Source organism: Sesamum indicum, linkage group LG4, assembly GCF_000512975.1.
Source record: "Sesamum indicum cultivar Zhongzhi No. 13 linkage group LG4, S_indicum_v1.0, whole genome shotgun sequence".
Taxonomy (NCBI): domain Eukaryota; kingdom Viridiplantae; phylum Streptophyta; class Magnoliopsida; order Lamiales; family Pedaliaceae; genus Sesamum; species Sesamum indicum.
In genome coordinates, this window is record NC_026148.1 from 14,789,979 (window position 1) to 14,802,834 (window position 12,856).

Consider the following 12,856-nt stretch of genomic DNA (forward strand, 5'->3'; position numbering starts at 1 on the left):
TTTGTTGGTTCTTTCAGTCCGAAGTCTTAAATTTATGTATATTTACATGCATGCTGTTTCCGAAACTGATTTTCTTCTCTAGATTAAGAAGCTTATCGCTGCATTGCACTAGAGTTGTGTCCAATCTTGATGAGTGGAAGCTATCTTTATCTATACCTAGTGTACCTGTAGTTTCATCTAATTGGGTGTGTAAGACTACAAATTGATTTTTTTGGATAATTTGTTGGAGCTGACCTTGGTGTTATCCAGCGGATGGGGTATTCCTGACTTGAGGCATAATTTTGTTCCAAAGAACTCTGTTGGATTGGTTGTTTGATTTAGTGTCAAAAGGGTTTGGTTTTTACTCTTGAAAAATTTTCCACACAGATCAGGAGCTTCTGGTGCCGGGAACAAATTAGATCCTATGCCATCTCCTGCTGGTTCTACTGCTCGTGTAACCTTCAAAAATGAACAAGAAAAATCAATGCTCTCAAGAGATCTTTCTGGCGGACCAATTAAGGAGCGAGCCTTGGGAAAAGTAAATGTGAAGTATGTACCTTTGATTCCCTCGTGAGTCTAGAAATTGATAGTGACCATCCTAGCAACTTGTCCTTATGCTGTTGATTGTTTCATAAGCAGTTTTCTCTTCCTTTTTTAAAAAAAAATCTTTTACCTTAATTGGATTTTTTGGTGTTGATGCTTGTTCTGGGTCATTCTTTAGATTGAACAATCGTGAAGACAACCATGCCATGTGCTCTAGTCCAATACTGAAAGGGAAGGCCTCAAGGGCACCACGAAGTGGGTCTACATCTGCAGCTAATTCAGCTGCTAATGCTCCTCGTGTGTCTGGAACTTTGGAGAGCTGGGAACAGGCCCAAGGTGTAAACAAAAACTCTTCAGTTGCTGGGTCTAACAATCGCAAGCGAGCCATGCCTGCAGGATCATCCTCTCCACCAATAACTCAGTGGGTGGGTCAGAGACCACAGAAGATCTCTAGAACAAGGAGGACAAATCTTATTCCTGTATCAAACCATGATGAAGGACAGACGCCATCTGAAGGATACTCTCCTCCAGATTTTGGTCCTCGGGTAGGCATTGGTGGGATGAATACTTCTCTTCTCTCCAAAAGTGCACCCAATGGAAACCAAAATTTTAAAGTAAAGCCTGAAAATGTTCCATCCCCTGCGAGATTGTCTGAAAGTGAAGAATCTGGTGCGGGTGATAGTAGAATAAATGATAAAGGCTTGGGCAGTAGAGATATAGACAAAAGGACTGCTAATGCTGGTCAAAGTGCTGGGCCATCTGCAATTCCTATAAAGAAGAATAAAATTATGATCAAAGAAGAAATTAGTGATGGTGTGAGAAGACAAGGACGAACTGGAAGGGTCTCACCATTTTCTAGGACTAGCATTTCACCGACAAGAGAAAAATTGGATAATGTGGTGCCAACCAAGCCTCTTCGAAATGCGAGGTCTGGCTCTGACAAGAGTGGAAGGTACTGGATAATTCTGGTTGTGGATTAAACTGACTGTTATTTATGTTCGTAAGTTCCACCTTTTCACACATGAAATATTTTGTAACTATTGCAGCAAGTCTGGCCGCCCTCTGAAGAAGCTATCAGATCGCAAAGGCTTTTCTCGTCTTGGCCACATGGCAAATGGGGGTTCCCCTGATTGTAGTGGTAAACCTTTAAATGGTGCATTACAGTTTTTGGACATAGCTTTTCTCAGTTTCTTGCCCTCTGTGCTATCAATGGCAATGCAATATTAGAATATTATTCATATTGGTGTTTAATAACTCACTTTGGATTGGTAGCGATGGAATTTTGTTGGTCTGCTGTAAGTCTTTGCACTTTATCAGTAGTCAACTTTGTGATGGTCTGACTGTGGATCTGCTACTAATTGCATATGTAGGTCTGATCTCTTTTTAGGGTGTTATCGATATGCCCTTTCCGTTTGCTGATTTTGTTGGATTATATGTTATCCTAGAATAAGTTTAAAGTCTGCATTCCATTTCTTGTCTTTTATTTCCCAGTTACCAAGGTGATATAGTTCATAGACATTGTGGAAAACTTGCTTTTGTTGAGTTAATTAAACTTTCATATAAAAAGCTGTTTCATCATGTTGGATTCGGACCACTTCTGCTTTGGCCAGTGTGAACTATGTTTATCTAGCAGAAGAAAGAAGAAAAAGAAACTCAAAACCTTTGTATTTCTTAAATTTTGTAGTCATTAAACCACACTGGTTAACTTTGGGGGGAGAAACAAAACCCACACTGATTTAGTTACTTTTCAGGGGAATCAGAAGATGACCGGGAAGAGCTTTTGACAGCGGCTAATCTTGCGTGTAGTTCTAGCAGTATGCATCTGGAATCAATCTTTGGTTACTTTCTCAGATATCATCTCTCTATGACTCACTGAATCTTTTATCTTATGCAGTTGATGCATGTTCGAGCACATTCTGGAAGACAATTGAGGCCTTATTTGCTTCTGTTGGGGCAGATGACAAATCATACTTATCACAACAGGTTCTTATTTCATTGGTTATGTAGTAGATTATCCAATTTTTGTAGTCAGTTTATATTTAATAATTTCTTTTCCCTTTTTGATCAGCTGAAATTGGCTGAAGAATCGTGTGCCAGTTTGTTCAAGAACTGTAGCAATGGCAATTCTATTCAAGCGAAATTGGTTTGTAGTTTGCATTCTTTCGTTTTATCTTGCACATGGACCACTCTTCCAAAACTACCTTTTGGGTCCAGAAGTTATTCTGGATGCGCTATTTGTCTTTGGAATATTTTAAATTCAAAATCATTGGGCGAACAAGTTCATTGGCATTAATTAGTCTCTAATGATCTGCTACATCTCATATTAAAAGCTTGCTTATCTTTTACCAGGATAACTATTGCCATGAAGAAATGACAGCATCTGACTCCTTTTCTTGCCGAAGAAATAGATTCATGAAAAATGAAAATGAATTGAAGTCTTCTTCTGATAAAGTGGAGTTTGTTGAACAAATGCACAATTCTTCTCTATATGGATGCTCTGATACAGAGAAAGGATTCAACATAGTTACACCACTTTATCAAAGGGTACTATCGGCTCTCATTGTGGAAGATGAAATTGAAGAATGTGAAGAAACTGGATTTGGAGGGCGAAGGAGTTCAGTTAACGACTCATGCCTCATTGGTAATGACAGTAAACCTATGCACAGGCTAGACTCTTCTGAGCCAGTATTTGGTGTTCAAACTTGGCAAAATGGTAATGCACATAAAATTTTTCCTTGTAATGGGAATAGAGACATCCCTAGGAGTCCTAGTGTCCCAGATGGTATATGTAATGGTGAGCTGAAGCAAAGGGATGGCGGATATGTGCACTCAGAGGTTGAAATCTTAGTTACACTTTCCAGATGTGATTATGCTCCACAAAGTCTACACGGAAATAATGGTGGCATTCCTAACTTTAATTTTCAATATGAGCAGATGTGTCTTGAACAAAAACTTGTACTAGAACTACAGAGCATTGGCCTCTTCTTGGAAGCCGTGGTAAGTTTCAGATTCTGGAGATTGCGACTTAAGTATATGGTTTTGCCATAAGTTCCAGCTATCCTATGCCTACTTGTATAGAACTAATTTGTTATTTTCTGAATGACTTTCCCTTATATTTAACCGCAGCAGCTTTTGTACAAATATTATATTTTCAATTATCTTTTCCTATTCATGTAAGTTTTAATCCTGGTACTTTATTCTTGGTTTCTTTAATACAGCCTGCATTGGATGATAAAGAAGATGAGGTCATCAACCAGGAACTTGCTCAGCTAGAGAGGGAACTTCTTGAACAGGTCATCAGTGATGTTGCGTCAGGCCATTCTGATTACTACTTTTTTCTTTTGATTTATGTTTGAAGTCTCTTCGTTACTCCCCCAACCAATCCTCTCTCTCTTGTAAATATTCTGCAATATTTTATGATCTTCATATATTCATTTCGTGTCTATGTTCAAACCTATAGATTGTGAAGAAGAAGGCACGCCTGGACAAAGTACACACAGCTATTCAAGAAGGAAAGGATATTGGACGGTAAAATTACTTAAATAACTGGACATTGTTCATGACCATTCAAATTTTGTGTGACCACATGTTATGACAAATATAATTTAATTGTGCCTCAGGGACCCTGAGCAGGTTGCAATGGACAAACTTCTTGAGTTGGCATACAAGAAACTTTTGGTTAGTATTAAGCACTCTGGATCACTCTTTTGCAGAACTTCAGCACCCCTGAAACTGTACATTCATGTGAATTAATATTTGTTGGATGTGTCCATCAATTTTATGATGCTTATAGAAAGCCGGATAAAGAAGTTACTGAATGCTGCTAATGCAGTGAGGAATATCATTAGATTATTTTGTGTTAAATTTGTCTGTCTATAGAAATTTGTAATTGACATTAGCATATCAAATTCAAGTATTGTCATAACAAAAGTAAATTTGCCACAAAGATGGTTAACTTTTTACAATAAAATCTAATAGGGAGGGTAAAAAATGGAGGTTATAAACAAAATGCATTACACTTAGGCTGAGTTGAGCTCCCTGTAAATTGGAATTAGGTAGACCTTTCTTACTCCTTGCCGTTCAATCTCGTTTAGGTCCTCTTCTTCACCTTTTACTTTAAAACTGAACCATGAATCTAGACGAGGCTGATACAAGAAAAGCTTATCCTAGATGTTGCCTGGACTGGCTTTCGAACCCCAAAATGTAAGCATGGAAAACATTTATGACATGTCACATGCCCCTTCCATTGGTTGTAAATGGTGGGACTGAGTGAAAGATGCCTCCCCAGAACAACATACACACACTTGGAGGAAGAAATGGTGGAGATGGAGGGAAGACCAGTTATTAGTTTAGGTCGCATTAGGAGGGTTTCGTTTATCTCTCTTTACTTTTTACTATATTGAGCGTACCTAAATTTATGGGCACATATGCATATGAAACCAAACTTGGGCTTGTCATTGTCAATTCTAAAAGTGCTATAGAGTCGCTCTGTGAAATAGTTACAAACTATATTCCTCCTTTTGGAATTATTAAAACTTACTCCTCCAAGTTTACAGAGTTTACATGACTGACCCTCTAGGGTTTTCCACAAAAAATGATGATCTATCCAAACATTAACTTAATTCTCTGAAAATTTGTCAAACTCGGAGGGAAGTTTTTGTAATGAAATAAAATGTGCAAGGGTCCAATCATAAGGTGGTATTGTTTGTATTATGTACTTGTTGGATGCCACATTCAGGCTTATGATTATTTCAGGTCTTCATGTGTAAAAACAACCAATGTTTTCATCTAATTGAGTCACATACTGAATTTTTGTATTGCAGCTGAAATTAGACTAAATTAATGTTATTAACACTATCTTGTAATTGTAGCTCTTTAAATATTTTTCGATATATAATGATTTTATAGAATCATGTACTTAAGCCTCACTTCTTTGAACTAGTGAGTGTTCTCCTTTGTTGATGTAATAGTTTAACTCCATTGTTGTAGATGTTCAGGACTTTGCTATAATTAACATATGGAATAAGTAGACATAAAGTTAACACAATCTTCATTTACAATTTTGTAAAGAACCTTGCTTAGTTTCAGAAAACAATCATAACATCCCAACATAAACAAAATCTTACAGTTACCTCCCTTCTAGGATTAGATAGAGAACAATTATACCTTGTATTTTTTAACATTAGAGATGAGGCATGTACAGGTTATAAACTTGAAAGGGCTTAGCATGGAAATATTGTAAATTTGAAGAGGAGGTTTTTTTTTTTTAATTTTTAAAAGGAGTAGAGTCTGTAACTCACGAAGGTGGTTGTTATAGTTGACCATCTATACTTTTATTTTTATTTTTTCATTTTTAATTATGGTAATGTAGTTTTGCCGGGGTTTTTAATGGTGGAACATAACTGTGATGTTTTTGTAATTTGGGAAAGGGGAGAGGTATACTATGTAATTATTCTCACTCCCAAGAGGTAATTGTAATTAACCCTTTATTTTATTTCAAAGATGGGAGAGGTGTTCTAATAGATTCTATAGGGGCTCCGCTCCTTAATTTTAGAAATTTTGATGCTCTCCTGTTCACGTTCCCACGACTCCATGCACCCACCCCCCACCCATGCCCAACTTCATGCAACTTCAGTTATGGCATGTCTTTGGGTGGGTTTGGGTGATGACACCTGGTTTTGTCCTTGTCCGCCTAATGGCAACTTATGCTTGGAAATGGGTTCCAGTATGTTTTCTGTCACCTGGAAGTTTTGACAAAATGAGTTCTCCACTATAAATTTTGAACTTTTGTTTCCAGTCTATCAGTTAGACTTGCTGCACCTATTCTTATTCTTGAATGTTAATTTCGAAGCTATCTTCATATCTCAGTAGTGCAATGTTTTTTGGAATGATTGACAGGCAACTAGAGGAAGCATTGCATCTAAACTTGGGATTCCTAAGGTGTCGAAACAAGTTGCTTTAGCTTTTGCCAAGAGGACACTTGCAAGGTGCCGTAAATTTGAAGATTCAGGAGCAAGTTGTTTTTCCGAGCCTGCATTCCGGGAGATTGTTTATGCGGCACCTCCTCAGTTTGCTGAAAGAGAGCTACTTTCTGGTGTTAACCTGCCAGTTGGTAATGGTAAGCCTAGAATCTTTAAAATGAAGCCGCCATTAGATGATATTTGTATCAGCGCAGTGTCAGCAGTTATAATATGCTTGGGGTTCTGTTTGAATATGATACCATAATCTTCTATTATTTATTTTTAACCTCTTAGAAGCATCTTGCATTTTAGTTTTACGTTATTGGTCCATGTCATTCCGGATTTGCTTCATATAGTTTATGTGTAAATACTTATAAGGATTCTTTATGGTTGTGCAGATGGGAGTTCTATAGATGCTTTAGAGACTTCAATTCATCAACCTGATCAGGCCATTTCTGAAAATGGGCCAATGTCAAATAGAGGAAAGAAAAAGGAAGTATTGCTTGATGATGTTGTTGGTGGTGCTGTTTTTAGAGCCTCATTAGGCATTTTGGGTGGTGCAAAGGGAAAAAGAAGTGAAAGAGATAGAGATAGGGATGCTTCAACTAAAAATGCTGTTGCCAAGGCTGGACGGTTGTCTATGGGTGGCTCCAAGGGTGAGCGTAAGACAAAATCAAAACCAAAACAGAAAACAGCTCAACTTTCTACATCAGGAAGCGCATTTGTCAATAAATTTACAGATACAACAAATTCTTTATTTCCCTCAGCTAGTGGTTCTGGTGAATCAGCCAATAATAGTGGCAACAGAAAAAAAGATGTTAGATTCGTATCTTCTGGTAATGCCCCTTCAGTGTCATCAAAAGAGATAAAGGAAAGTGTGGACTTCCCTAATTTGCCTGTTAATGACATAGATGGTATTGAAGATCTAGATTCTGAAATTGGTGCACCACAGGATTTCAATTCTTGGTTCAATTTTGAAGTGGAGGGGGTGGACCAAGATACTGCTGGCCTCGACATACCCATGGATGACCTCTCCGAATTAAATATGTTTTGATCATGATACCTTGTTGTACAGCTTGTGAAAAACTTAATTGGTTAGAGGATGACGCTTTTTCTGTTTCATTTTTTTTTTCTATGGGTTGGGAATAGCCTGGGTTTCTCCACCTTATGTCTTGGCCTAATGGCAGTTGTAATTATGCATTTTTTTCCCTTTTCTTTTACGATACTGTAGGAAAATTGTTCAGAAACTCCTTATAGGTCATGTAATTCAGAAATTTTCCTAGTAAGAAGTATAAAAATATTCAATGGCATTCTGTTAGATGATTGCATTGTTTCAAACTTTGTGTATGGAAATGTGGGACAAATATAGTTTTCCAGATGAAATTTCTTGGAAATACCACGGCACCATATGTCTCTTATCAAGTTGCCATTTCAGATTTTTTTGGAAGGACAATTAAGGGTGGCCTGAAGTTCTTTATCTGTTGAATCAGTATACAAGCAGTCGACCTCGTTGATGATCGTGGTTGTCGGCAAGGTATTTATTCACTGTCCTTTTTCTCTGTTGCCCTTGGGATTAATTTAAATGTCTTTTTTTACTATCACCATTTTCCACACATTTTCCTTTTTCACCTAGTCAGATATCTTCTTCTGCTGGTTAGGAGTTACTACTCACAGAATATTGTGACAATGCCCAAATAATACACAATGATGTCCAGTTGTACTTCAGTCTCATTTTATAAAAAGCACCTAGAATCCTCTGAGTGAACATATTTGTTTCAGAATTTAGCCCCACCAAAGAGGATGTGGAGCAAATTTGGTTCCACCTCCGCAATTGGCTTGCTTTATGTAGAACAGAAGCTATTTACTTGTTCTAGTATATTACATTGTTATGGTCTTCGCTCTGAGTTTATTGGTATGTATTTGATTGTTAATACACGCAAGTACCGTAAATTTTCTAAATGTGACGCAGTGCCTGGAAGCTCTGGGTAGTAATGCATATGAAAGTTTGCAAGTTACTATAGCGGCTGGTGATGAACAGGTTGAATATATAAAATTCATTCTGCTCAAGTTGAAACCGAATTACTCTGGGGGTTGTTGAATATGCTTACTTGCTGAATGACCATATTGCTTTCATTTCTAGGTATCGCTGGGTTAGTTTACTGTTTAAAGAGTGAAGCCTCCAGGCTAGTTTGGCTAATCGTATCTGCTTACTACTTTATTAGTTCTTTAATTTAATTTAATTTTTATTTTTATTCCTCTTCACAATCAAAATCCTCCAATTATTTTTTATTTTTGAAGGAATCGACTTAAAGTCAATCTCTGAGAAATCGATCCTACTCCCACTTCTACAAAAGTGTTTGTAGGAATTATTTTTGGTAGTCTCAACACCCATCACAAATTCATTGTTTTTATCCATTATTTTTGTAAATCATACTGATTAAATTAAATTTGTTTCTTTTTTATTTTTATTTTTTACATAATTTATCAATAAATTTAGAATTATTGAGATCAATTCACAAATAATTATTTTTATAGAATTTTTAAAATATTATATCATTTATTGTACTATTTACAAAATAATTTTATGAAAATATCAAATTCTACATATTTAATGACAATTGAGTTTAATTTTAAAAAAAATTAAAATTTATTTTGATCACTTCAAGTTTTCAAACAAATAATATTGCCTATTAAGAGATATTAGACAATATACCGAGCATGATAATATAGTTATATCTTAATTATTTTGTTATTAATTATTTATTATTTAAAACATGTACATAGTTAAAGAATTACATGATACATAATGTTATGGTATCTTAAATTATTTAAATACGGTCAATACGCCACCTAAATATTCGGTGGGTTCGTTCAAAATCAAATTTATTTCAGTTTGATTTGATTTTTGTACCAAATTAACCAAAATTATTCAAAATTCTGTATTCGGTTAACTAGCATAAAAAATTAAAACCAAACAGAATAACCAAAATTTAACAAAAATTAACCAAATTTGAACCAAATTATCGGTTAGTCGATTTTCGATTGGTTAACCGAAAATTGCACACACTAGTAGATCGATTAATAAGTAATAATTTAATTGAATTGAGAAAAAAATAGATATATTTTTTGGGTCCAAATTAGGTATATAGACCCCATGGATAGAGACTAATCCAGATCCAATCAATATGCTTATTATAATGAGTCTGGATCTGGTCCTGGATCTAAAAATATTCATTGGGTTTGGATATGAGTTTTTGAATTATATTATAAGTCTGGGTAGGGGAAGCATTAACACCACTAGTATGGGGATAGCAATGGACCTATGGTGTACCAGATCCAACGTGAGATGGCTTCACTTTCGCAAGGTAGTATGTCAGTTATGGCTTATTACACAAAATTAAAAAAACCTTTGGGATGATTTGATTTGCTTGGTACCTACACCAAATTATGCTTGTGGAGGATGCACTTGTGATGTTAACAAGTAGATTATTGATCAGAATATCTCAAATTAGATGATTCAATTTCTGATGGGACTAAATGATGAATATAAGCATGTGCTCAATTTTTGATTGAGAAACATAGATCTATCAATGAAGGATTGAGGTGCAGCCTTTCAAGTCAGAGCTAAGTTTGAGGACTTTCTAGTCACGACGTATTTGATTCGCGATCATACATAGTTGATACTAGAGCAACTAATCATATATGTGCTGGCGTCAAAATTTTTTAATCTTATTCCACTCCTTAACTTCATCGTTCCATTCGATTTGCTAATGGTTCTGATAACTCTGCAATTATAATGATTTTATAGCAATTTAATCTTCCTTTTTAAGCCAAAATATTCCTAATTATGTGATTTTATTGCATATTCAGCAAAAAGGAAGATTACGAGGACGTTTCTGCAAAATTGACAAAGTAGAAAGGATTCTTTTAAGCTTATCTTTTGTAATCTATTTACCTTTTTAGAGTTTATCACGTATCTATCCCCCCATTACGTCTAGATTCGTAAGGGACTTTTATTATAAATAGGGAGGATCTCTTTATTAGAAGTAGTTCAGTTTTTATGTTAGAACTCTATAGAATTCTCTGTTCATCTCTTCTCTTTTATTTTATTTTACTACCGGAATTAATGGAATTCCACTTTCTAGTGTGTTCTTCCATTAATATGTCCGGCTAAATTCCTTATTTTCTGGTTAAGGTATGGTGATTGCTTGATTTCCATTATGTTGTGAGATCTAATCTGCGTTCTACACTTGTCAAACAAATATTCATGTTATTCTCTGTGCTTTAATTACAAACGTCTGATTTATGAATGATTCGGCCGGTTGTTCATTATCAAGAAGGTTTGCTTAGCTAATTGAACTTTATAAATCCGTGTAATTGTTTATTTAGTTCAATACTTAGTGGCAACGTAGCATGATTAGTTATGTCACAGTATTTAATTATGTTATGGGGAATGCATGATCTAGTTTAAACGAATTGTCCTCGTAGGAGTTTGTTGATTAGAATCAGGCCTTTCTAATTCTTAATGCTGTTAATAGATTAAATCTTGTGGACGTTCCCAAGGTTGTCTGTTAATTAGAGATCTAGCCAACGGTCGTACCTTGGCTAACGAAAAGGTAAGGAAAGGTGAGGTTGTTAGGTCGTACCAACGACCATAACTGGTTTATTTGTCCATACATGTGTTATTCTTGCATCAATGATCAACTCACGAGAATCAAGCATAATCCTAGCCTTAACCGGGAAATCTCTCTCTCATATCTCTATCAGGTATTTTTAATTATCTAGTTTTTTATCACTTCTATTTATCACAACCTTCCCCCCATTATTTTCTATTTTCTCAAAGAAATCAACTTAAAGCCAATCTCTGTGGATCGACCCTACTCCCACTTTCACAAGTGTAGTAGGAATTATTTTTGGTGACTTCGACACTCATCAAATTTTGGCGCCGTTGCCGGGGATTGGTGTTTTTAAGAAGATTTCTTTTCTAGTTGATTTATTTTTTTTTTTTTTACTTGGTTTAATACTAAAATCTTCTCTTACAGGTGAACTTGAATCTAATTCGAAATTGAGAGGACTGGACGAAAATTTTAACCAAGCAACAAGTTGAAAAATTTAATGGGAATCGCTTCTTCCGAGCCATAGTTAGAACAAGAGATATTGGACACTTGGAATAAACCATAACACACAACCCCATTGCAATCATGTGGGCCAATACTCAACAGTTTGGGACTAGATACGACAATCCTCTGGTGAATGAGGTAAGTATATCTTCCCTTTATGATCGTTTTGATAAACTTTTATCCATTGTTGAAGGATATGTCGAAGAAAAATACCAACGAGTGAAGGCTTGTGGAATATGCAATTCCATGGTACATCCCACCAATTTGTGCCCTATGCTTCAAGAAGAAACCATCGAGCATGCCAATGTTGTTGGAGGACTTTTTGGACCACCACAAAGAAGATATGATCCTCATTTCAACACGTACAATCCAGAAAGGACAAATTACCCCAGTTTTGGCTACATTTCGCAATCTCAAAACTGGCCACCACCTCCTCCGCCTAATTCCACGCCTAGCCCATCTCTCGAAGACATGATGAAAGCACTAGTGACCAACACACAACAGTTCTAGCAACAGACCCAGGCGAGCTTCCAACAATTCCAACAACAGACCCAGCAGTTCCAGCAACAGACCCAGACGAGCATTCAAAATCTAGAGTCTCAAATCAGTCAACTGGCGTCATCTGTTGGTAAGCTCGAGTCCCAAGGTAAGCTACCTTCTCAATCTGTTATTAACCCCAAACAAAATGCTAGTGTTTTTGTCTTTCACAGTGAAAAGGAGTTGCAACCAAATATGGACAAAAATGACACCAAGTGCGCGGATGTCCAACAAGGTGAACCAGATCAAAAGATGGAAATTTCTCAAAAACAGACCAACAAGCCCAAAACAACCGACAGTGAACATCACAAGGCGTTGATGGTCAAACTTCCATTACCGGAAGGATTTGCTGAAAAAGAAGAATGGAAAACGAAGGGAACACTTGAAATTGTTAGCATAATGGTGGTAAACATTCCATTGATCGACGCAACCAAAAGAGTACCCCACTATGCAAAGTTCCTCAAGGTCTCTGGTCCGAGAACTTATAAGAACAAAGCATTTCACGACAAAATAAGTTCGAGGAAGAATTCTCTCATGAACCTCAAAGTTTTCCTTGGTCCACACCATCTTTGGGTGCACTATGACGAAGAAGAAGAGAATATAAAGTTCCCAACTTATTCAAGTTGAAGCACAACAATGTCTAGCCAACGACATTAAAGAAAGGCGCTAGATGGGAGGCAACCCATGAATTTCTATCCCTTCTCTTTTTCGTTTCAT

At 36.3% G+C, this 12,856-nt stretch overlaps 1 protein-coding gene across 5 annotated transcripts in view; it reads left to right on the forward strand.

Moving 5' to 3' along the window:
- The window catches only part of LOC105161066, an 11,921-nt gene extending 4,129 nt beyond the window's left edge, over nt 1-7,792 (forward strand). For 3 of the 5 annotated variants that reach the window (XM_011078636.2, XM_011078635.2, XM_011078637.2), the window contains exons 5-16: nt 367-528; nt 701-1,474; nt 1,569-1,660; nt 2,274-2,336; nt 2,417-2,505; nt 2,591-2,665; nt 2,872-3,519; nt 3,741-3,815; nt 3,983-4,050; nt 4,143-4,200; nt 6,421-6,640; nt 6,881-7,792. In XM_011078636.2, coding sequence (XP_011076938.1) covers nt 367-528; nt 701-1,474; nt 1,569-1,660; nt 2,274-2,336; nt 2,417-2,505; nt 2,591-2,665; nt 2,872-3,519; nt 3,741-3,815; nt 3,983-4,050; nt 4,143-4,200; nt 6,421-6,640; nt 6,881-7,536 — 2,980 coding nt within the window. In that variant the 3' untranslated portion in view covers nt 7,537-7,792. The remainder of the gene's footprint in view (nt 1-366; nt 529-700; nt 1,475-1,568; nt 1,661-2,273; nt 2,337-2,416; nt 2,506-2,590; nt 2,666-2,871; nt 3,520-3,740; nt 3,816-3,982; nt 4,051-4,142; nt 4,201-6,420; nt 6,641-6,880) is intronic. The other 2 variants (XM_011078639.2, XM_020693255.1) reach the window with 2 other exon arrangements.